Here is a 23,062-nt window from a genome sequence, read left to right as displayed (position 1 = left end):
TCAGGTGAGGGCTAATAGAGGCTCCTCCCCTGCCTCTCCCACAGCCAATAGTCATCAGCTACCCAGCACGTACCCCTTCCCAGGCACACAGATGCTACAATGACTAGCATAATAGGGTAATAATTTCACATAATTATTATAACACTAGCTACTCTCATCCATCCCCCCTGCCCCCGTCTACTAGGGAGGAAGACTGAAGCTCAGAGGCTAATCCACCCACTGAAGGTCACCCAGTGGGGTCTCACAGTCAATCACTGTGAGAGATCCTGGGCAGATAACAGAGTCTAGGCCAGACATTGATTTAAAGGACACACCTAGTTTGTCTCAAATCCACTGTGAGATAAATGAAGTGGGCAGTGAGTGAGGAAATAAATTTATCTACAAAATTATTTTCTGTCATTCTTGTCCCATTCTGCTCCATATTACTACAGAATTTTTAGGCAGCACACATTCAAAATTAAGTCCCCTCAATCTAGGAGATTATAAACGATGTCTGGGCCTTTTATAGAGAAAAATTTCCAAATACTAGAAAGCATGTTTATATTTTTAGTATTATTTTGGAAGTAGATGAGGAAGACTCTTTTGAGACTCCTTTAAGAACTAGTAAATAGAGAACAGGGATTTCCCTAAACCTCTGTGATGGAATCACTGAGAGCAGTTTTGCCCACATTCTCGCCCCCTGTGGTGCTGGGAATAAGCGGAGTGCACGGGGCTGCAGAGACGGGTAAAGCTCTCCAACCACAGCCTCCCGGAACGAGTGATGGCTATCACTCAGCTCCATGAAACAACGTGCCCACGCTGATGGTCGCGCCCACTGCCCTACCTCTGGCCATTCACCTTCAACCTCCCCATCTCCACCGGTAAGACCACCGTCACCTGAGACCCAGGTGTTCTTTGTGATGCCTCTTTTCTACTTCAGTGACTCTTGCTGACTCACTGTCTTATACTGATTTCCATTTCTGTCCATCCGCAGCTGACACGGCTCAGACCAGCACCACAGCAGACCAGAATGACTCGGAATGCTCTATTCTATGATCTCCTAATCTGAAGCCCTTCTCTATTCCAACCCCACCTGCTTAAAGCAGCCAGAATGGTCTTCTCCAGTGAACCTACAATAACTCTTTACCATCCATCTAATGAATCCAAACTCTTCAACTTGGCTTTCAAAGCTTTCTGCCAACTTGACCTACTTACCTCCAATATCCCAAGCTCTTCTTATAAATACTTCCTTTCACGATCCTATTTGGACAAATCATTAGGGCCAGACTAACCAGTTTATTTCCCCTCCACTCCCTGATCCTGGCTCAAAAATCTGTTTCTTCCCATGTCTGGCATTATAAACCCCTCCTGTCTTCGCTTTAGCATTTCCTCTGCTAATATATGATTTCCTTGAAAATCAGACCCCAAATCTGACTCAGCTCTGTCGCTTAATAGCATTGTGACCTTGGGCAAGTTACTTAACCTCTCTGGGTTTCAGTTTCCTCTCTGTAAAATGAGGATAATAGTACCAACCTCAAAAGGTTGTTTTTATGATATTAGATGAGATAATACACATAAAACTTCAGGAATAGTACCTGGTAGTTCATAAACAACGTTAGCTACGATGATGACAAAGTGGTTCATGGGACTATGTGTCATTTCTCAGGGTCACATTAGTAGTGGCTTGTCTTTTCTCATTGTATTTGTCTTTTTATTTATTTTTTTCCTTGTAAGCTTTCATGGCCTAGGGGAATAAATTTTTCATACTTTTGTGTCCCTGATGCCATATCCTGCACAGTGTTGGGCACAAGGGGGAAACTTACAAAATTCTTAATAAACAAATGGCTGACTTTTGAGCAGGACTGTTAAATTTTACCTTTTGATGGGTGGCATTTCAATTTAGTCAAAGTTAAGACTAGGAAATAGAAAAAAATATACTTGGAGTTTTTAAGACTACTTACTGTGAATTGTCTTCTATTTTCTGTCTGTAGACAGCTGCCAGACTTCCAATTTCTAAGGAGTAGCCACTTGATCCTAAAAAGGAAAATGAAGGTCTAGCGAATATAGCAAGGGACTTATACACACCAATTATATATAGCAGGATTCATTATTCGCAGCTCAGGGATTATAAGACTATCTCAAATCCATTCTGGTTTTGATTCAAATAGAGAAATGTCCAGAAGCTAGCTGTTAATGGTGAATGCAGGTCTCATCAAATATTAGTAAGAAAACAAAACAAAGCAAGTATTGCTCTGTAAGTCTGATGAATTGCTGAGATGCATCAAACAGGCCAACCATGGCAAACCAAATGATCTTCAATCTTTAAGGCCGACTAGAATCAATTTCAGGCATGGGGCTATGTTTATAACCTTGAAGTCACCAACTCTTTTACCCCCCCCCAAATCATTTCACTTGAGGTAAGTGAAAAAAACAGGCAGAGCCTAGAGTCAGCTCATTTTAAAATGACAGTGCATGGGTCGGGCTACAGTTACATGGTGACTGATGGATTCCATGGATTAAGTAAAGGCAGATACCTTGTTTTTCTCTGTAAGGGCTGCTGGGTTCTGAGTTCACTTCCCTCTGGATCCTCTCAGAAGCCTGATCTGAGTTAAAAGAGCCATGTCGAGCAAGCTTCTGTTTTGCACAGAATTGAATGTGGCCGTATGTTTCTCTTTTCAATTCTGGTAGGACAGATGCAGAAACATCCACTAGTTCTTCATCTAAATAAATAAGAGAATTGGTAGTGTTGTTATACAGCTATAATTCAGGATAATTTTAGCCTTTTTAAGATATGGCTTTGAGGACCTATCATTGTAATGGAGCTACCCTATAAATTAAAAACTAAGACAATCAAAGGAACTTTATGAGCCTTGTGTCAAACCCCAATTTCTTTCAATGTATTGTACTAGTCCTTTTTAAAAGTTAGTGGATGACTTTAAAGTAAGACTGAATCCATATATATTCTAAAATTATCTAAACTGCAAAAAAAGTAGAACAGGATGTTCTATAACCCAAATTAGAACGGACCTGACATTTTAGATGCTTTCTTTGGGCAGAGAAATCCAAGGAAAACCCAATCATACTCAGCCCAACATGCATATTTAGAGATTTTAACATTAATTGAGATCAGCCTCTTACGCCACAGCCCTAGGGCAATGAGTATAAGAACCTATGTTTTCTATTATTATGCTTTATTATTTCTTTCTTATGCAGTAGGAGGCTCAGTTACTAAGTGACCAAAGGAATAAGGTCAGCAGAAACTTCATGGCTGAAATGCTACAGAACAGTGAGGATAATAGAAGGCTGGGCTTTGGAGGCACATTTTATGCTTAAATAAGCCTGTGTGAAATCAGGACAGAAATTTCTATACAGAACCAGGCCTAGATTCTATAAAGAAATGACCCCTGTTGTTCAGATAGTCATTCCTACCCTGCTCATCTGTGCTATTTTTTTGTAAGTTCAAAGCATGTACATTTAAATTATAAGACTGATTTAATAAACTGAAAGGCCCAGCTAGACTTACATTTTCTGAAACACACAAGTATTGAAAAAGAAAATCACTTATAGTTTTCTTTTTCTTATAACAAAAACCCAACAGATGTCCTGTTTAGAAAATCGGAAGTTAAAAAAAAAAATCAGAAGTTATAGAATCAAAAAGAAGAAAATGGGTCAAGATAGTAATGGATCATATCTACCCTCCTTCCTGAAACAAATAAAATATTGGACAAAATATATAAAACAGTGGCTCTCAAGACACTCGACATCAGGACAGTGATCCCTTAGAGACCACTGGGAAGAACTTAACCCACATCCTCTCTGAATTCCTACCGAGCCAGTACTGCCATGGGTAGTGCTTAAGAGTTCTCTGATTTTCAAATGTGTGCTAATTATACACCTTCAATAGAAGCTCATTAACCAACTGAAGTGCATAAGGCACTGATCTGGGTACTAGGGTGTAATCAAAGGTGAATAAAAACTGTGTCTGCCCTCAAAATTGTACAGCAGGGACAAAGCATAATATCATCACCAAGTACAATAGCATGATGCCAAACTGCAAGAGTTTAGATGAGACACTCTGCTCTGGGTGATCAGGGAGAACTTCATGCAAGAGCTGATGTTTGAGTGAGATCTTGAAGGTTGAATAGAATATCTTTATGTTGAAAGGGGGAAGAGAGCTTCACAGGTGAAAAGACTGGGAGAAGCCAGAAGAGGAGTAGAAAGTGGCAAAGTTGTACACTTCATGCTGGCAGGGACCGTATCACATATGTCTTTGAATCTCTCACGGCATTAGAACAGGCAAACCTCGGAGATATTGCGGGTTTGGTTCTAGACCACTGCAATAAAGCGAGTCACATGAATTTTTTGGTTCCCCAGTACACATAAAAGTTAGGCTTACACTATATTGTAGTGTGCAATAGCACCATATCTAAACAATGTACATACCTTAGTTAAAAAAATACTTTATTGCTAAAAAATGCTAAGCATCACCTGACAAGGCAGGGTTGCCACAAACGTTCAATTTGTGAAAAACACAGTATCTGCGCAGTGCAATAACATGAAGTATGCCTGCATAGTCCACATGCAGTAAGTACTTGCTGGGTTGAATTAATTATACTTGGTTTTAAGTGGTTTCATCTAGTTCCTAAGTGAATAATGTGTTACCAGTGAGGTAGAGAGCTATATCCTTTATAAGCCTGGGTTAAGTGCAGGAATTTATACTACTAAGACTAAAATTGGAAAGGTAACTTAGAAATAACTTTAGTGGCTTTTTTCCAGGCAGCATAGCCATACATAAAGTAGCTGGTGCAGAAGGATCCAGTCCGCAGTTGTGCAAATATTACTTTTGAAGTAAGTAGAAGATAATACCCTCTTTTGCTCTAATTTAGTAAAATTATGACATTAGCAACCTTTTAAATAAATTACAAAAAAGGTGTTCATTACATCCATACTATATTTAGAAGCCATCTTACCACATATTAGTTTTGGGATAGTAATTGATATAATTTTTACATTATCTGGAATTTCAAAGAAAAACAATGTTTTATTCTGCTAATGCAGAAACAACCAGAGTTCATAAGAAGTGTCATTTAAAAAATTAAAAAAACTTTTCTTTCATGAAGTGTCATTTTTAATGCTCAGTCCCAAACTTCCAGGAACTTTGGAATAAAATAAAAAATGCAAAAGAGCTGTGCTTTAATAGTTCCAGAAACTGCCAGGTTCTAAGTTATCTGTGTGTAAGGCAACCAGCATAACCATTTGTAGACTAAGGCTCATTGTTCCAAGACTGATGTCACTAGTCTAATTTTGAATGTGATGTGGGTGATGGGAAATGAAGGCGAAGATCAGTCTCACTGTGTGGTAGATGTATGATTTGGAAAAGGAACTGGGGATTATACATAAAACAGTCCCTAGCAAAACCATGCCTTACCAGTGGAACTGAAATCCACAGGCCCAATCCACTTGAAGGCGGGTTTCCGGCCTCGCTCTTCTGTTACGTGCACTTTCTTTATCAGTGCCAAGCTGGTCAGAACATTGGCTATGTCATAGAGGCGTCGTACCTTTGCTAGAAGATATAAAGACAATTGCAGTCACACCATACATTGGTCAGCAACACCATTACGTTTTAGTTTATGTGACAGGTCACTTTCTAGCCACCATATATAAGCCTCTAGCAGAGAGTAGTGGGGTAGTATGAAGAGACCAGTGGCTCCGGCGTGAAATCACCCAGGATTTATGTATCTGATGACACTAAGGGAAGGTCACTGTGTTCCCCCATTTCCACAACTTCACACCTCGTACAAGAGGTACCTGGTGACAGGCCAGGATCGCTGTGATTGCAAACGTACCAAGAGAGGGAAATGGGCTGTAATGAAAGGCTTAGGAAATGTAATTCTGATCTGCGGCTCGTCAAAAGCTTGCCCGGAGTTTCTTCCAGCAGGAGGTGGTGGCACCTGCTCCACAGGGCAGCTAGGCTGTGAAAATGACAGGGATTCCCCAGAGCTTCCTGAGAGGCTGCACTGCTGGGCACACAGACCGTCTAGGGCTCAAGGTTACGAGGTACGACTGTGCTGAAGACAGGCAGCGCCTCCCCTTTAATCCCAGTGTTCTGGCCACCCAGCGGGGGAGGTGTGGGAGGGGCATTCCCTGAGTCTGAAGAGGTTTTGGGAGAGACATTTGAAAATACAGGGATTGGAGGAGGAATTCAGAGTGGTGGTAACACATTAAACAGGCAGGATGATGCCCACAAAGTAAGTTCTATTCAAGAAATCAACTTATAGGTCGGAAACTTACTTGAACTTAGGGCTAGGATCAAGCAAAGGGCTTTGATTACCGACCAGAAACATCAAGCATTCACCCCAGATGCCATATTGTTCCCAATCTGGATAGAGCTGGATTTTATCTAGTCATTTCTCCCACAGGGTGGCTATACTTCTAGCTGGAAACAAACAAAAAAAAGCTAGAGAATGTTCAGCTCATGGTTTCTCAGGGCTTGAATGAGCTACCAGGAGCCAGGGGCCTTTGGCTCAGCACCCAGGCTTGATGGAAGAGGAAGATGCACGGGGTGTGAAACCTGGAAACACTTTCCTCATCCAGCAGGCACGTCCCACCACCCCTATACCCTACCCTGCTCATTCCTCTGGTTCTTACCTGTAGACAACTTTCATGTCCACCCATCAGAAGAGTATGCAGGGGGCAAGGAAAGAAGGGAAAGAAAACTCAGACATTCCGTCTTGGATGCAGCGATACTAAAGAGAAATGCAAAGCCTCTTACATCCTCCCTGACCTGCATTTGTGGGATGCCATTCTGCTTCCACCATCCACTCTGCCGAGGAAAAGGCATCGGACAGAACTTTCACAGGAATTCTAGTATGTGACCAGCTTACCTCTCACAGCACCAAGAACCTTTATGAAGGCAGGAAGGAGTGCACGTCTCAAAAAAAAAAAATAATTTTTTAAATCTCTGAGGCAGCAAACATCAGCATATGACATCCCACTCTTTCTGTGCTGATAAGTGGATTTAGGTGAAGATGCTTACTTTTAAATTTACTATGATCCGGCGTATCTTGGCTTTCTTCTATCAGTATTTTGGCAGCGACATCAAGAGTAACAATCTTGGTTTTGGAGACCAGGAAGAGCATGACAAATTTCTGGCTCATAATTCTCAGAGACTTATCTTTTCTACTGTTTGCAGATGCTACAAAGGGAATAAAACAAAAGCGTCAAAACGTAATTTACCACAAGAGAGACTGTACTTCTAGTTTGCCAGGCCTATCTAACTGTATCAGCAGATGGAAACATCACTCTTGTTACAGTGATCAGCGGAAGCCTGTTGGACACACATCATAAAAAGATGGTTCACAAAGAAATAAGACAGATTTTCTTGTGGGTCATAAAATTACAGTAGGTATAAATTCTGAAATGCTTTATATTCATACTTCATTGAATAGAAGCCATGAAGTAGTTTTCCTGAAGCAACTTTGGAAAAGATTAAAGTAGAGGGATAAAAGGATAGAGTTAGGGATCAGGAACTGTTTTCAGGACATCAACTCTTCCCTCAATGGCAAGGTCTCCACTTTTATTTCTCTGAGCCCACAATAGCTAGACTATACCCTCCACATAGTAGGCACCCACCTCTTCCATTGCTTTTCAGAAATAAGTGAAGAAATAAACAATAAGTAAATAGGAGACACTGATCAGATGTGTGTTGCCATAGATGGCAGGCAAACCATCGCCGACAGACGGCTGTCTCCTCTGGTTATTAGGATAAGAACTGGCTCATAGGGTGGAGTTAAAAGGCATGAGGTAGTAAATGGAATGAAAGCCAGGCCCACCCTTCCATTCCTATTGCTTATAAATGCAAGTGAAACGTTAGGGATACTTGCACTTTATTATCTTAGCAAGGAGGAGCAGGGTGGGAATGAAGATCGATGGTTAAAGGAGGGACAGCATAAATATGAGCTGGGAGGGGAAGAACAATGGAATATTAAGTAAAAAAAAATTCTGCATCAAATAAAGGTTGTCTGTCTTTCTAATCAGTATTTTCTGCTAATGGGGTTCTTTTCTAAGTCATCTACTCCAGTATATAATTAAACAAATAGGATCCTTTGAAGAGATAAATTCTTTCCAAGTAAATTTTCCTTAAAGGCTCACAAGCCGGAATCAGCATGGGGCTGTCAATCTGAAGCGGGAGCACCGTTCGAGATCTACGGTCCAAACACACCAAATACCAAGTGAAACTGCCACTAGACAGTTATTCAGTGAGGTCGAGTGGGCAGCCCAGTCGGGAAGCCATCTGTCTCCCTGTCTTCAGGAGAAGAGAATAAGAGGACATCTCCCTCCAGGGTGATCCATTTGGCTCTTCCCATTCTTAGCAGTGACCCTCTTCAGAAGACACCATCGCCCTCTCCCTGCCATTACTCGTGTGGGTACAGTGGACTCACAAGAGGGATAGTCGGGTTCAGAGAAATCCAGTAACTGTGGATCCTGGGAATCTGGACAGCCATCTCTTTTGCGTTCTCCAAATTTATAATCCATCAGGTCGAGCTCTTTCTGTTGGAGGTGTGCCATCTGTTCTTCGTATTTCTGCTCCTCTCCTAGCCTCTGGAGGTTCCTCAGGGTTTTCGGCAGGCTGTGCCGTCCGTGCCAGCCGTACTGATTCTTGGCCACCCGGCTGACCAGATGCAGCGACTCCAGCACATTCACAATGTCATAGATGCGTCTCCTTTCAACGCCTGTTTGAAAAAGAGAAGCCAGCCATCATCATGCCGACCAACATTTTTGAGTATAAATTCCCTGAAGGCTTGGACCTTGTCTGTGGGCTATTTTGTGTGATACTTTGCCCAGCAAATATAATTGCTCAACAAATTCATACTATATGAATGCAAGCAAAAGAAATTTTTTTCTTCTTGGGATCCAACTCTCGATAAGATCTAGGATAAACATCCACCTTGAGATGGATGATAGTTCCATCTGTATTACATAAATAGTAGAGCAACTTTTCTTTGGACCTGTTAGGCAAACCACATGAACATTTCAGTGCGTTAAAACTGGTGGGCTTGAGCAACACACGTCATAGTAATAAATGCTTGATGCATGTTGGATGGTTGATTTTGACTTGTATTCCTAGTTATACAGACTATAGAACTGTGTCCAGTAACTGTTAACTCCTTATTGGACCATATTCTCCTTTCCTGGAGTTTGAATGATGTGAAAAAATTACTTGTTAATTCTCTTAATGGCCAGTAAGGAAAGCAGATGGTAAATATTTTGTTTCCCATTTTGCACTGGAAACTCAGGAGTCAAGGGCTTGGGCACCCTTCTCAAGTTGCTAGAGGACGCTAGTGCCAGGGCTGGAACAACATACAAGTCTCCCTCTGTTCATCACACCTGCGGACAACTCTCCTTGTGCTCCCATTCACTGTATCCTGCCAAACAGCCCATTAATAAAGCACAGAAACTCTAGCACAGGCTGACCATCCAGTTCATCAATTCCCTACCCACTTTCCCAACACTCCCTAAATAGCCAGGATTACGAGCAGTCCACTGAATTTACTAAAAATGTTTACGCTGGTTAAGTGCGGGGGCTTCAGGGTCAGACTGCATGAACTGGAATCCCTGCGTGATCCCTTACTAGTCGGGTGAGCCTGGGAAGTTACTTAATCTCTCTGTGCCTTAGTATTTATCTCATAAAATGATGAGGATTAAATGTGATCATAAACTTAAAGGGTTTCTGATAGGTGTTAATTTATCTACTCTTTGTATGTTATTTGGTAAATATCAGTACTTCCTGCGTGGCACTGGAGATACCTAAAATTCCTGCTAGCGTTAAGAGGTGACAGTAGAAACAGATTTTTAAATCTTCCATCTTGACTCATCCTGTTATGCAATAGGCCCTTAGGCTTTGGGGACTCAACTGGCCCCTTGTGCTCTCGCCTAAGTATCCGTAACAAAAGCCTCCAGGCATCTCCCAGAAAACTGGCCCAGCTACAAAAACGCCTTCTTTCTCTTTACTTGCCAAGAGCTGTTCTATAATCAGGGCAGACTTGGTGCACGTAGCTCTTGGCCCTTCAAAGATTTAACACAAGAAATAAACCAGGTTACAATGAAAACTGTGGAGCTGAGAGGAAATTCTATCCCATGCATGAAGAGGCATTTCGCAGTCAATCAGAACATTTCGGCTCATGACCCTGAAAGGTTCTTCACTCTCAAAAAAGCTCAGGCTTTGGTGCCAGATGCCTGCTGGAAGGTGCTGGCCAGAGCAGTCAGCAGCCCCTTGTCCAGATCTGCCTGGCTCCTTATTCCCGTCTGTTTTCATATATTAACACATCTTGTTGAGAGTGGAACGTTATAAACTTTCCCATTGGAAATGTCATGTGAATGCAACTGAGACAGCCCAGGGCCAACCATAGGTCTGGCTGTTTTGTTATTCTGTATTAGACACAAGCTGCTAAGTCTCCATCTAGTGGCTAGACATCTCAAGAAATAAAGGAAGATTTGGACAACTAAGAGAGGAAGATGATGCTTGATATGCACCGTAAGTTTTCAGAAGGTGGTGCTGGCAAAAGCCCATAGGCAGCTACTTGCCTGAGTAATCACTCACCTTTGCAATCTGGACTAACTGTCCACTGGCTGGGTGCGCCTAAACGTCCCACGTCACAGGTCTCAAGTCCTGCAGGTAACTCTGGGGCTTGCTCTGCCAGGAAAGTCTTCCCTGGCACTGAGCCTTCTTTTTCTTTTGTATTCAAGGCAACCCGATTAATCGTAGGCATGGCATTAGTTATGCCCTTGAGGATTTACCAATTGTTACCATGCTTCCCTTATGCCCCATAGAGCTTATCAAGAGCATCTCAGCCCAATAAATAGTTTCCCAGGCTGTGTAACTTTCCATTTACTAAAGTCACTCCCAGTTCTTTAACCTCTTACCTATAATATCAGTATCGAATCTACATGAGACCAGAAACTGGGAATGAATGCACTTTGAATGCTTTGCACATCCTTGGTTAAAATATGGTCTTATAGCTTGTGACCTGGGATAGAGCAGGAGTTTAGACTCAATCCCAAGAGATGGTTACCCCCGAAACAGCTTCTAGGAAGGGACTCCATTTTTACGATCTCACGTGAAGAGAGATGACAAGTTCATCTGGCAAGTCTTGGAAATTGTGAGACAGCAGGAAGCTGTTGCAAAAATCTTTGGCATTCTGCTCCAGGCGGTTATAACATGGGGATTTACAGCCCATATGAGAGTAGGAGCCCACTCTTCTGTCCTCCCTGGGACCTGTAAGGTAGCTTTCCAACATCTAATCTTCTGTCTTCTGCACTGATAGCAGTGCAAGGACTCTTGATGAGGCCAGGGTATATGGAGGAAGGTGGCTTCATGAGCCCCAATGAGAAAGACATTGTGTGATCTGTTGTTTTACCCTCATCTTCTTTTTTTTTTTTTTTTTTAATTTATTTTTGGCCGTGTTGGGTCTTTGTTGCTGCGCGCGGGCTTTCTCTAGTTGCGGCGAGCGGGGGCTACTCTTCGTTGCGGTGTGCGGGCTTCTCATTGCCGTGGCTTCTCTTGTTGCGGAGCACGGGCTCTAGGCGCGCGGGCTGCAGTAGTCGTGGCACGAGGGCTCATAGTTGTGGCTCGCGGGCTCTAGAGCGCAGGCTCAGTAGTTGTGGCACACGGGCTTAGCTGCTCCGTGGCATGTGGGATCTTCCCGGACCAGGGCTCGAACCCGTGTCCCCTGCATTGGCAGGCGGATTCTTAACCACTGCGTCACCAGGGAAGTCCCTATCCTCATCTTCTTAAGACTAGTTTCCAGGACCCAGTTCCTCAGCTATGTCTACACCAAGCCTCTGTCCAGCTGGCTCACTTTCCCCTTCTTGTTTCATTGCTACCAATGCCAGAATATTGTATTCTATTTCTGGGTTCTAAAATGGCTCCCCGTCAAAGCCCTCTGCTTCCTCTTCCTAGCTGTAGAGGATCACAGGATGGCTTGAGGATGGTGGAGGGGGTGGGGGGAGTACCTCTAATGAGAGCTGAGTAGAAACTGTTCCATGTAGCAATAGGAGTAAGCCAGGCTCTGAGTTGGGCATGTTACTGACATTATCCCCAACTTTTCTAAGTTTCTTCAAGGTAGGTGCTATGGCCCCTATGCTATAGATGAGAAAAAAATAATTAACTTTTTAAAGCTCTCACAGTCTATAAATTAGAGAGCTGGGCTTCAAATCCAGCTCCGTCTTACTCAAAGTCCAGCCCATGGTCTTCCCATCACAACACACTGGCTCCTCGTTATTTTAATTTCCAGCAAATAAAATCTTTTTAGCCATCAGTTTGAATAATTCAGATTGATAATCATCTACTGGGTCACATTCTTTGGGCTACGGGAAGATATAGAACTAATAAACAAACTAAAAATATAATCTATCATAAAGCCTACTAGGCTGATTTCTTCGAGACTTTTTTTCCCCCTGTATGCAAACCCTCCTAATCTTTTAAGGGAACACTCTGACATCTTCAAATCATGTGATTTCTACTTATTTATTGTCAACAGTATGTTCATCCTGAAACCAACTGCAATCCACGTCCACTAGGAGTCTCTATCCTGAATCAGCGGTCTGCATATTTATAGTCCAGACACCATTGCACATTACACACACCCACGCCATGTGAACGCATGTATTCCTCTTTGTTATAAGGCTTAGCTGTTTGAGTAATATCCAGATGTGCTTTTACTAGTTGGGCAGACTTGCTGTGAAGGTCACAGTATAGGGCTTCAAACATAATGCTCTTGCTTTCAAATCATGCTTTATAACAAAAAGAACACCAGCTCTGAACTCTTTGAAGCATTTAAAAAAATAAACAGAAGGATATTTCTAAATATCTTTTGAGTCTGTCTGAAATAACATGGAATTAAGATATTAGATATTAATTTGTAATGTGAGTCTTCTGTAAACATATTTTTTAAGGTTAAGAAAACCAAATATTTGTTTGACCCTCAGGCCTAAAAGGCTCCCTGGAATTCTATGCATAATGATGATGACAGAAGAAAAGCTCTACCTGCTCCTCTGTCCTCACTCTTTTGAGTGTCAGCTCTTTACTTAGTAAAGGAGGTGATCTGAAGCCTTTGGCTTGCCCGAGGAATCAACTTCTCACCGTAACTGGAGACAGGCCTCCAGGTGATCCCATGATACATACCGAGACTGACAGCAACTTCATCTAGGGAGATGGTAGTTTTCTCAGTTGACAGTGGATAACTTGGATAGCGAGCTAGAAACTTCTGGCACAGGAGTCCTAAACTTTTCTGTTTTCTGCTTGGCCTTTGCTTTTCAAATTCATCCACAGCACTGTCCCCAACAACATCAAGCTACAGAGGGCAGACAGAGGGAGGGGGGAAATGTCACAGTTAACATCTTAACAGAGAAATTGCAATGGGTGGTATTGGCGAGTTGAGGGGAACATCCAAATCCATACCATCCTAGATTCTGGTTAAAATACATTTCCTAATCTAATTTTCTTAACATTTTACCTATTGCTTTCTCTGAACTGAACTTTTCCTCCTTTGTGATTTGAGGCTGAGTCTACTGTTTAAAAGAAAAAATGAACAATGCAGTCATTTATAGGTTGCTACACCCTTGCTACTAGCATGCTTGTTAGACTGAGATCAGCACCACCACGAGCATGTTAAGAGATATAAAACCTCAGGCCTCACCTCAGACCCGATGTATCAGAATCTGTCTCTTCCTAAGATCCCGTGTAATTCCTATTAACGTGAAAATGTGCGATGTTCTTGCCTGCATTGTGTCACCAAACTCTTTACTTTTCACAATTTACCAAGGGTTGATGGAACTGAACAGGGGGAGCTAAATCTTATTCTTCCTTATTCTTTCTTATTGTAAGTACATTAAACTAGTGTCCTTGTCTTATCAACTCACATTTGAAAAAGGCTCAATTCAAGCCCCAAGAAAAACTTTTTTTAAAAAGTATAGATATGCTGCTTATTCAGTAGCTCTGGTTCCCTACAGGACAGGTAATTTAAAGATGATTTAACTTTAAAGCCCCAAACCAACGAACTGAACATACATGAGAATGATAAAATTCCCCAAGTCAAAAACATTTAGATTAATATTACCCTTAAAGTCAAAGCAAAAATTATAATTCATGGCAGCATTAAAAAAAAATCCAAATTTCTTCATTAAATCAAAATTATTAAATATCATTGCTTAAAAAATTTATCATTTAAAAATGTGTACTGGTGAAGAGAGTATCATACAGAAGAAAAGAAATCATTCATTATGAAGAATGAGATATAGAATAAGAGTTCCACTTCAGCTGTAAATAAATTAAAAGATTAAGTGGAATACTGCTTTTGACTCAATAGTAACCAAAAAATTGAGAATTCTGTGACTTTTTAATAATCAGGTAAACATTTAAAAATTCTATGAAAGGCCTTAGGAGGACAGCCCGTTTACCTGCAGACAGTCTGTAAACGCATCGTCCTTGTTCTCAATGGGCCTGAACAGTCCTTTTTTCTTCTCTCGGTCTCTTATGTCTGGGCTGGCAGCACTAATGAGCATCTTCAGGTTAGCGGTGGGTGTCCATGGTTCTGCCTGCTGTCTGTCGACAAGCTTAACTGGAGTGATGGGATTTCTTTCTGGAGTGAAGATTTTTTGTCTCGATAAGTCAATTGGTTCATTTTTTATTGGCGTCTTTGGGGCCATCCTTGAGCGATCAACAAATATATTTTCCTATTTTAAAAAAGAGACCTTTTAGCGAAAATGAGAAAGGGCAGGTATCAGCTAAGAGTATACTTTATTCCCATTATTCAGTAAGTCATGAAAATACAAACAGACTATATGTTCAGGGCTGAAAAATATCAGGATAGGACTAATGAAAATAAACAGAAGGATCCATGGGAACCAAAGAGTGGCTGCTACTCCTTTTAAGCATATTTTTCACGGCACCTCTGTGAAAGAAGTCATGAGTGTTATGCGTCACTGGTGGATGCTTGTAATAGGCGGGGATGATAATAAGAGCAAATGTGGGTTGAGTCCATATTGCTTGTAAGTGACATATTTTTTTAAACACTATTTACGAGTTTGCACTAACTAGTGAAGAGCAATTATGCTTTTGTTCAATGTTCACCAGTGCTAATAGAGCAATTACCAGGACAGATTAATGGAAGGGCATCCAACAAAATGCCACATTTCAAACCACCCAGCTATCTAATGTCACTGCCCCAGAGCAGTGCTTCTCAAACTACCCCTGGTGAAGGACCAGGGTTTTTCACAGACTGAAAACTCCCGGAGACTGATACATGGTCTTACTTCATAGGACTCATATGCAACTCCCATCACATGTGACTCTCCTCTTGAGTTTGCCACTCAACTTGACCTATAGCTTGTTTGACAAGAAGAGACCACTGAGCCCAGGCTTAGATGTCACAGGGGCAGGATCAACTGAATTACTGTAGAGGTTTCTAAGTGCTAAACTCTCAAGTTCTGTTCGTAATGTTTTGCAGCTTGGTAATAGTTTGTGGACTAGCACCTTCCCCCAGACTCTTTGAGTAGACTATCTCAGATAATTAAAAGAAAAGATTAATGATGGGTCCATTAATCCATGAAGAAAAAGGACTAAGTACACACAACTCGCGTTTGGAATTACTAAGTTACCGAAACAAATTTCTTTCCCCTAAAATAAGTTTTTGCCATTCAAACCCAGAAAGATTCTGCTCTTCCCATAGTTGAACTCACCTCCAGGTAATAGTGCCTTTACGTAATTAGGAAGGTGGATGAATTACATATTTGTCACTCCCTTTCCTGCACACAATATCACTCTATAGATTATTGCATGCTTGGATTTTGGCTGAACAGTGGTTTAAAAAAAAGTGTTTTCCTATAAACGAGCAACATATGAAGAAGGAAAAAGAATTGTTTGGGATGGACTTCCCTGGTGGCGCAGTGGTTAAGAATCTGCCTGCCAATGCAGGGGACACGGGTTTGAGCCCTGGTCCGGGAAGATCCCACATGCTGCGGAGCAACTAAGCCCGTGTGCCACAACTACTGAGCCTTCGCTCTAGAGCCTGCGAGCCACAACTACTGAGCCTGCGTGCCACAACTACTGAAGCCCGCGCGCCTAGAGCCTGTGCTCCACAACGAGAAGCCACTGCAATGGGAAGCCTGCGCACCACAACGAAGAGTAGCCCCCGCTTGCTGCAACTAGAGAAAGCCTGCGCACAGCAACGAAGGCCCAACGCTGCCAAAAATAAATAAATAAAATACATAAATTAAAAAAAAATTGTTTGGGAGAAACTGGAGTTTGTGGTAGCAGGCCAACTCTTGTTCTCTGCATCAGCAGAAGCTGCCAGCTAGCCATGGTGAGGTTCTGTCCTAGGGTAACAGGAAAGGGGTGGAGATGGGGGTGACGATTTCTCACGCCATTGCCGCAGTAAGCATCCTGCCTGAGGCAGTGCATCTATTCACATCTCTTAACAAATCCCTACTAGTATACAATTCTGATGAAGTCTTCTACAAGGGAACTCTCAAGGGAAAGTACTGAGTGCATATTACATGCTACACATGATACCTGTTTCATGCACTTTACACCTATTAACTCCTCATCCAATCCTGTAACCGAGGTAGTAGTATTTTTCTAGCCTACAGATGAAGAAACTGAGGCACACAGAGGGTGCCTTGCCCAAGGTCACATACAACCTCATTCAGTATAAAAGTCATTGGTAAGGCAAGAAATAGCTGACAGCAGAAGTTTCCAAAATTCTGCATCTAGAAGTAAGCTTGTCCTGGGTGTGAATTGGGAGGAAGTTATCTTTTTCGCAGCTCCAACAAAAGGTATCCAGCAGGCCACGAATCCCCACTAGCCTCTATGGAGAGGCAGCATGGGAAGCAGTTCTGCATGCGGGCTGGTAGGGCCAGCTTACCGGCCTCTGCTACTTATCAGCAGGGTGAGAGCAGGCAATTCCCTTCTCACTTTAATTCTCTCAACTGAAAATGAAGTTCATAAAAACATTGATCTCCAGAGTTATGAGAACAGTTCCTGGCATATAGTGAGCACTCAATAAAACTTAGCTATTCTCTCTCCCCCCGCTCCACTTCCTGTTCTTTATTACCATCCATCCTGGCCCTCAGAGCTAATATAACATAGCACACTGTATTGCTATTTAACTTCCTGGGTGTGTGTCTTATCTCATTAACGAGACTGTGCACTTCTGGAGGTCAGGGAGCTAGTTCCACACGTCCCATTCCTCACAGTTTTTGGCACAATGCTTTCCCCTTCGCATGTGCTCAAGGAACACAGGGCCTTGATTATCTAGTTATTTCAAAAGGTATCCCAACGGTGGAGGGCGTGTCCCAGGCTTGTTGAGGTGCAGAGATTCATCCTTCTCCACTGCCCTCATGGTACCTGTCCTCCCAGGAACACTGAGCTCCTGCTTTTTCCCCTACCAAGGAGCAATTCAGATGAATTATTTCCTCCAGCACTTTGACATATTTTCACTACAGTTTAAGTAATACTTAAAGTAGGAGGGGAGTTACATCACGTGGTAGGTTACGATCGTTATCACACCTCTACTCAACAGAAAAAAATGCCAAGCAAATTGTTTTCTGAGGTTTCAGGTGGGCAGAAAGTCAGCTGCAATCTAATCACACTCTGCTCCATCCGCCTGTCTGTCCTGCAATCCTGACACTGTAGAAGGCAAAGGAAAGGGGATTGGAATGAGAATTCAGAAATAGAGCGGTTTTTGACTCCACTCTATATCTTTCTGATAGTACACAAATTGTTCATTTTGTCTGGGCCCAAGTTTCCAGATCTTTGAAATAAGGGGTTCAGACCAAATTATATATCTCCAAGGCTTTCCAGCAAGGCTACCCAGCCGTGTGGTGGACACTGGGATGCACCTGGCTCACTTTTGGAATGAATGACTCAGTTCCCCAGCTGCTGGAGTAATGCCAATAGTAAGCCTCTTCACGCTTTGGCTGAAGAGGGCTGACTCATCCGGGATCACACCCCTTCCCGAGAGGCTGGTACTGTCCTCAGCGGCTGGGAGAGGCAGCACTGACATGTAACAGCTTGGTCCCCTTACCCCGACTCAGGACTACTCCGAGGGGTCATCCCAGAACTCCCCATGGGGTAAACCCAACTTCCACTGAGACTGTTCTGCAGGTCTGCTTCTCCCTCTGTCTAATTCTGCTGCCTTCCCTTCCCTTAAATGGGCACCCATCCCCAGGGCACTCCCTAATAAACCACCTGCACACTAATCTCCACGTCAGATCTGCTTGCCAGGAAGTCAAGCTGCAACACCCTGGAAATCACCTCTTCAATTAGAGAGGGCCCGGAGAGAGTCCCCAGGAAACGGGTTCTCCAGTTATCATGTGCAAATGGAGGTGATGCACCTTGGCTTACCTGCCATGCAGTTGCTGTGAGGACCAGATCAGATAATGAGAGTGAACGCAGTTTGTAGTCTGTGAAGTGCTATGCAAATGTTCATCACCATCGTCATCATTATTATTTATTATACCAGCATTATGACTGAGCTGTAAGCTGACATGGAAAGGACCTGGTAATTAGAAGATCTTGGTTCTAGTCTTGCTTCTGTCTCAGATACAGCTTTGATCATGTTACCTCAAATAGTACATAGTCATCAGCCTGTTCAAGGCCCTTGGTGACATTTTGCCAACCTCTTTTCCAGTCCCATCTCATGCACGTCCCACATTTTGCCCTAACAGTCCACTCGTTCTTCTTCAAACCTGCCCCGAATTTTATCACATCTGAGCCGTTGCTCACACCATCACGTTGACTCTAACGCCATGGGCTAAGCTTTGCCCGCTGAAACCCGACCTACTGTTTAAGACTCATTGCAAATATGACAGGCACGTCAGGAGGCGTCTCCTTCTAGCTATTGACTAACAACTCTCCTTCCCTTCAGAGCGCACTTTCCAGAACGAGTAATCCACACGGAGGGCTTTCCCCTGCCTGTCTCCCAGGGGGCTCCTCAAACCGCCAGTCTGCTCTGATCCACTGCTCTCACTTAGGTCATCTGTCAGTTGACAAGCCAATGGCAAAATATTGCACTTGACCTCACTGCAACGGTTAAGACTGTTGACTATTTGCTTTATAAAACTCTCAGTCCTTCTGAGCTACCACTTTTTTCTCTCTTGGTTCTCTTCTGACTGTTCCTTCTCAGCCTCCTTCACTGGCTCCTCTTTTTCCACTCTTAGAAACTCAGCCCTCCACACCTCCCTGTTTGCTCTCTCCAGGGCAGCTCACCCACTCATGTACAAGGCTTTAAAACCAACCTGTATGTTGTTAATTCCCAAGTTTGTATCTGGCTAGGACTTTCCGTGAATTCCCAGATCAGGCAACCAACTGCCTCTTGCACATATTTATTTACCTGTAATCACACGGGTACAAATATATGCTTCAAGTTGAACTCACCTTCTTTTTTAACCACTCCCAAAAGATGAATGACCTTCAAAGAAAACCCATGCCCACTAAGTCTAGGCGTGTCCCCAAATTTACCATGCTGATTTACTTCTTTACTAGTTTCCTTCCTCTCTACTTGCCTAAGTCTTAGCACTCATCCCTTCAAGCCCTAGCTAAAGTGTTATCTCGTTCACAAAGCCCTCCCAACAGCTCAATCCTTGCTGTCCACCGCTTCATCCCAAACCATCCTTTTTCTACTTTTGTCATTCCTAAATGCACTGTAGACAACTGAAGAGGAGAGTCTTGCTTGTAATCTCACAACTTGGGCACAGTAAGATTGGGTAATGGTGTTGAAAACTCCTTTATGTTTTAAAGAAAAGTTTCTCCATGAGTGGTAAGAAGATGCATGCCTACCTATAGACCTTGAGCAATGAAGATCAGACAGTCAAGAAAGGTAAGTCCTCTAAATGCCGACTGACCCACAGGATACTGTTCCAGGCACCCACCAGAGGGTTTCAAGAAGTACCACTAGCTTCTGGCCACTCTGGAAACTGTGAACATTTCTTGAATGTCCACAGCACATATACTCATATAGATTCTTTTGCCTATAATGATCGTCTTACTCCTTCTTCTTTCCTTATAGTTGAAGTCCTCAGCCCAGATATTACCTCTGTGAAGCTTTCTAACTTTCTCTAGACTCCCCATGAATTTCTTTCTTAATCTTCTGTTCTGCTGGGGCACTTGGTTCCCACTCCTATAGCTCTTACCAAATCACAGTCTAGTTGGTGAGTTTTACATCTCAGTCCCTGAAAGTGTCTCAGGTAACCGAGGGCCAGGCCTGCATCATATTCATCTTTGGGCTGTCAGTTCAAATGAGTAAGGTGTGAACAGTATGGGTTGCTGGGTGCTTTACAGACACCCAGAGAGGAGAGGCTACTTATTAATTTCAATTTATGGAAGAAAAAAATAGGCTTAGGGAAGCTAGGAGACTTATTAAACCGCTGTACCCCCAGCCCCTGAAACATAAATATTTGTTGAAAGACTGAATAAATATATTTATTCAAGGTTATGAAGCTAACAAATAGTAAAGCAGGAAATCGAACCCAGATCTCTCTGACTCCAGATCCCACGTTCTCGGCAACCCTAGAAATCCTCCTTCCTTTACTTCACAGCAATGTGAAAAGAGAGACAAAAGCCCAGCCTAGCATCTCGCAGGAGCACTCTCTTCCCTTCCTGTGCCGTCTCTTTGACAGGTGAGATAAGCCCTGCTCGTGAATTCTATTTCAAACATTTTAATCACTTTCCCAGATCTCTATGGCATCATTTGAGGTTTTCTCTACACCCACTAAAATATGGAAGCTCAGCTGGGCACAGCACTTACTGGGCTAACTAGAGTAGGAGAAGTACCCTTGTTGAAGGCACGATAAAAAGTCATTGACCCATGGGCTTCCCTGGTGGCTCAGTGGTTGAGAATCTGCCTGCCAATGCAGGGGACACGGGTTCGAGCCCTGGTCTGGGAAGATCCCACATGCCGCGGAGCAACTAGGCCCGGGAGCCACAACTACTGAGCCTGCGCGTCTGGAGCCCGTGCTCCGCAACAAGAGAGGCCATGATAGTGAGAGGCCCGCGCACCGCGATGAAGCGTGGCCGCCGCTCGCCGCAACTGGAGAAAGCCCTCGCACAGAAACGAAGACCCAACACACCCAAAAATAAATAAAAATAAATAAATTAAAAAAAAAAAGTTAAAAAAAAAAGAAACCTTTAAAAAAAAAAAAGTCATTGACCCAGAAGGAAAGAGGTGGACACTGGCTTTATATAAAGGTATACACATTCTTTCAAGGCTGTCCCATCCAAATTACGAAGGAAAACAAAAAGTTTTGCTCTGAAACTCCGAAAGCCAAAACTCTGAATATATACTTTAAAGTCTGGGCATTGCCACTCTCAGATAGCATAGCGAATTCTTTAAAAATGCTCTTTAAAAGAATAATGTTTTGGTATACTTCTTTTCCTAACAAAAATAAATCAAATGCTGGGGGGAAAAAACCCCTACACGAAATAGCATACAGTTTCACACCTACCCAAAATTAACGGTTGTCAAGTATTTTTCAAAGGCCCATATAACAGGTGCTTTGCAACCGGACAATTTCATTGTGGGTGCTAAGCCTAAAATTAAGCCCAGGAACCAGAGAAGTTCAATGCCTATGGAAGTTGCTATGCTCAGATTGATATTTAAACTTTCTAAACCTGGGTTTGTCATATCTACTTGCCTCTGCCCAAAAATGCTTAGATGTTCGCTACTAACAAGCTATTACACCTTTTCGGTAGGGCACCGGCTGGTGAGGGCATTGTGCTGACATGGGTCCGGTTTAGACATTGCTATGGCCGGTTCACGTCTTAATGTTTCTTGAAGACGCTACTACTGTCTTACAAATCACAAGGCATGCAAAAACCACAAGGGAAAGCTCAGTGCAAAACCAGCAGTAACACTGTAAAATATTCAAAGAGTCCTTGGTGAGCTCAGTCACTTTATCTCCCTATATGGGAGACACTGGTCATGCTCTTGGGAGAATGGAACCACCTCTAGGAGCTGGTCCATCAGGATGAAGAACATTTCACTGCACTTTAATAATCTAGCATTTAGAGTAAAAAAGTCTATTTTCCTGGGAACTGAGGCTTAATATTCCTGCCCAGCATTAGCTAATTCTACTCTTGATAACTACAATTATTAAACTTTTGATTGCAGTGTCTAGCATATCTTTGATTCATATAAGTCGGTTTCAACATTACATCTAACCACTGCAGTGACTGAGAAATTCAACAATAATGGTTGGATGCCTCCTCCATTAAAAAAAAAAAAAAAAGAAAAGAAAAGCATAGTCCTAAAATGTTCATCAAGATTATTATGTTTATAAGACAAATACAAATGGCATGTTGGAATCCTGAATTGAATTAGACATCACCATCCTAAATATGATAGAACTTAAGGTATTTAAGTTCACTTACCTTTTGTGCATTTTCCCCATCTTCAATTGCAAAATCTAGTCTGGGGTTGATCAGGTCTTTTAGTGTTAAACAATTTACCTCCATCTGTAATGCACAGTTACATTAGAAAATGACTTTAAATTGGATATTCTTTCCTTCAACAAAAATATCTATTACTTGCTCATGAACATGAACTTCCGCTCCCTAAACTCATCCTGGGAATTTTCAGGATTGTGGCCACTCCAACTCTCCAAAACGCACACGAACGAGCACAAACACTTAAGTGTGCTTAGTAATTACTGAAATTGGGAAGAAAAAAACCCCGACAAAAATAATAATTTTTAATGAAAAGCAACAGGACAAAATTAAGTTTCAGGTCAGGAGAGTGTAGGGCAAATCTGTCAGAAAGCACAGGGTCTCCTAGGTCAGTTAATTTTGGCGCAAAGAACGGGGAGGAATTCGGCTTTGAGGGGTTTTGAATCAGGGGGGAAGGAAACCTGATCGCTAGACCAAACCCACTCAGCGCTCAGCGCAGCCCTTTCCCAGGCCTCCGAGCAGACCCCAAAGATAAACTTTTCCAATGAAACCCCCAGATCGCGAGGAAGGGCAGGTTCCCTACTGCCCGGCCGGAGGGAGAGCTGGAGCCCAGACACCCCTCGCACGCCTGGTCCGGCGGCA

At 42.7% G+C, this 23,062-nt stretch overlaps 1 protein-coding gene across 1 annotated transcript in view; it reads right to left on the bottom strand.

Annotated features, from left to right (window-relative positions):
• The window catches only part of E2F7 (E2F transcription factor 7), a 29,210-nt gene extending 6,721 nt beyond the window's left edge, over window positions 1-22,489 (bottom strand). Inside the window, exons 1-8 of the mRNA XM_061206362.1 lie at window positions 22,406-22,489; window positions 14,437-14,712; window positions 13,163-13,331; window positions 8,421-8,711; window positions 7,016-7,174; window positions 5,408-5,542; window positions 2,514-2,699; window positions 1,941-2,013 (exon numbers count right to left, since the gene is read on the bottom strand). Coding sequence (XP_061062345.1) covers window positions 1,941-2,013; window positions 2,514-2,699; window positions 5,408-5,542; window positions 7,016-7,174; window positions 8,421-8,711; window positions 13,163-13,331; window positions 14,437-14,712; window positions 22,406-22,489 — 1,373 coding nt within the window. The remainder of the gene's footprint in view (window positions 1-1,940; window positions 2,014-2,513; window positions 2,700-5,407; window positions 5,543-7,015; window positions 7,175-8,420; window positions 8,712-13,162; window positions 13,332-14,436; window positions 14,713-22,405) is intronic.
• Between the last annotated feature and the right edge of the window lie 573 nt (window positions 22,490-23,062).

Source organism: Eubalaena glacialis, chromosome 11 (genome assembly GCF_028564815.1).
Source record: "Eubalaena glacialis isolate mEubGla1 chromosome 11, mEubGla1.1.hap2.+ XY, whole genome shotgun sequence".
NCBI lineage: Eukaryota > Metazoa > Chordata > Mammalia > Artiodactyla > Balaenidae > Eubalaena > Eubalaena glacialis.
This window is presented reverse-complemented; position numbering and strand designations above follow the sequence as displayed.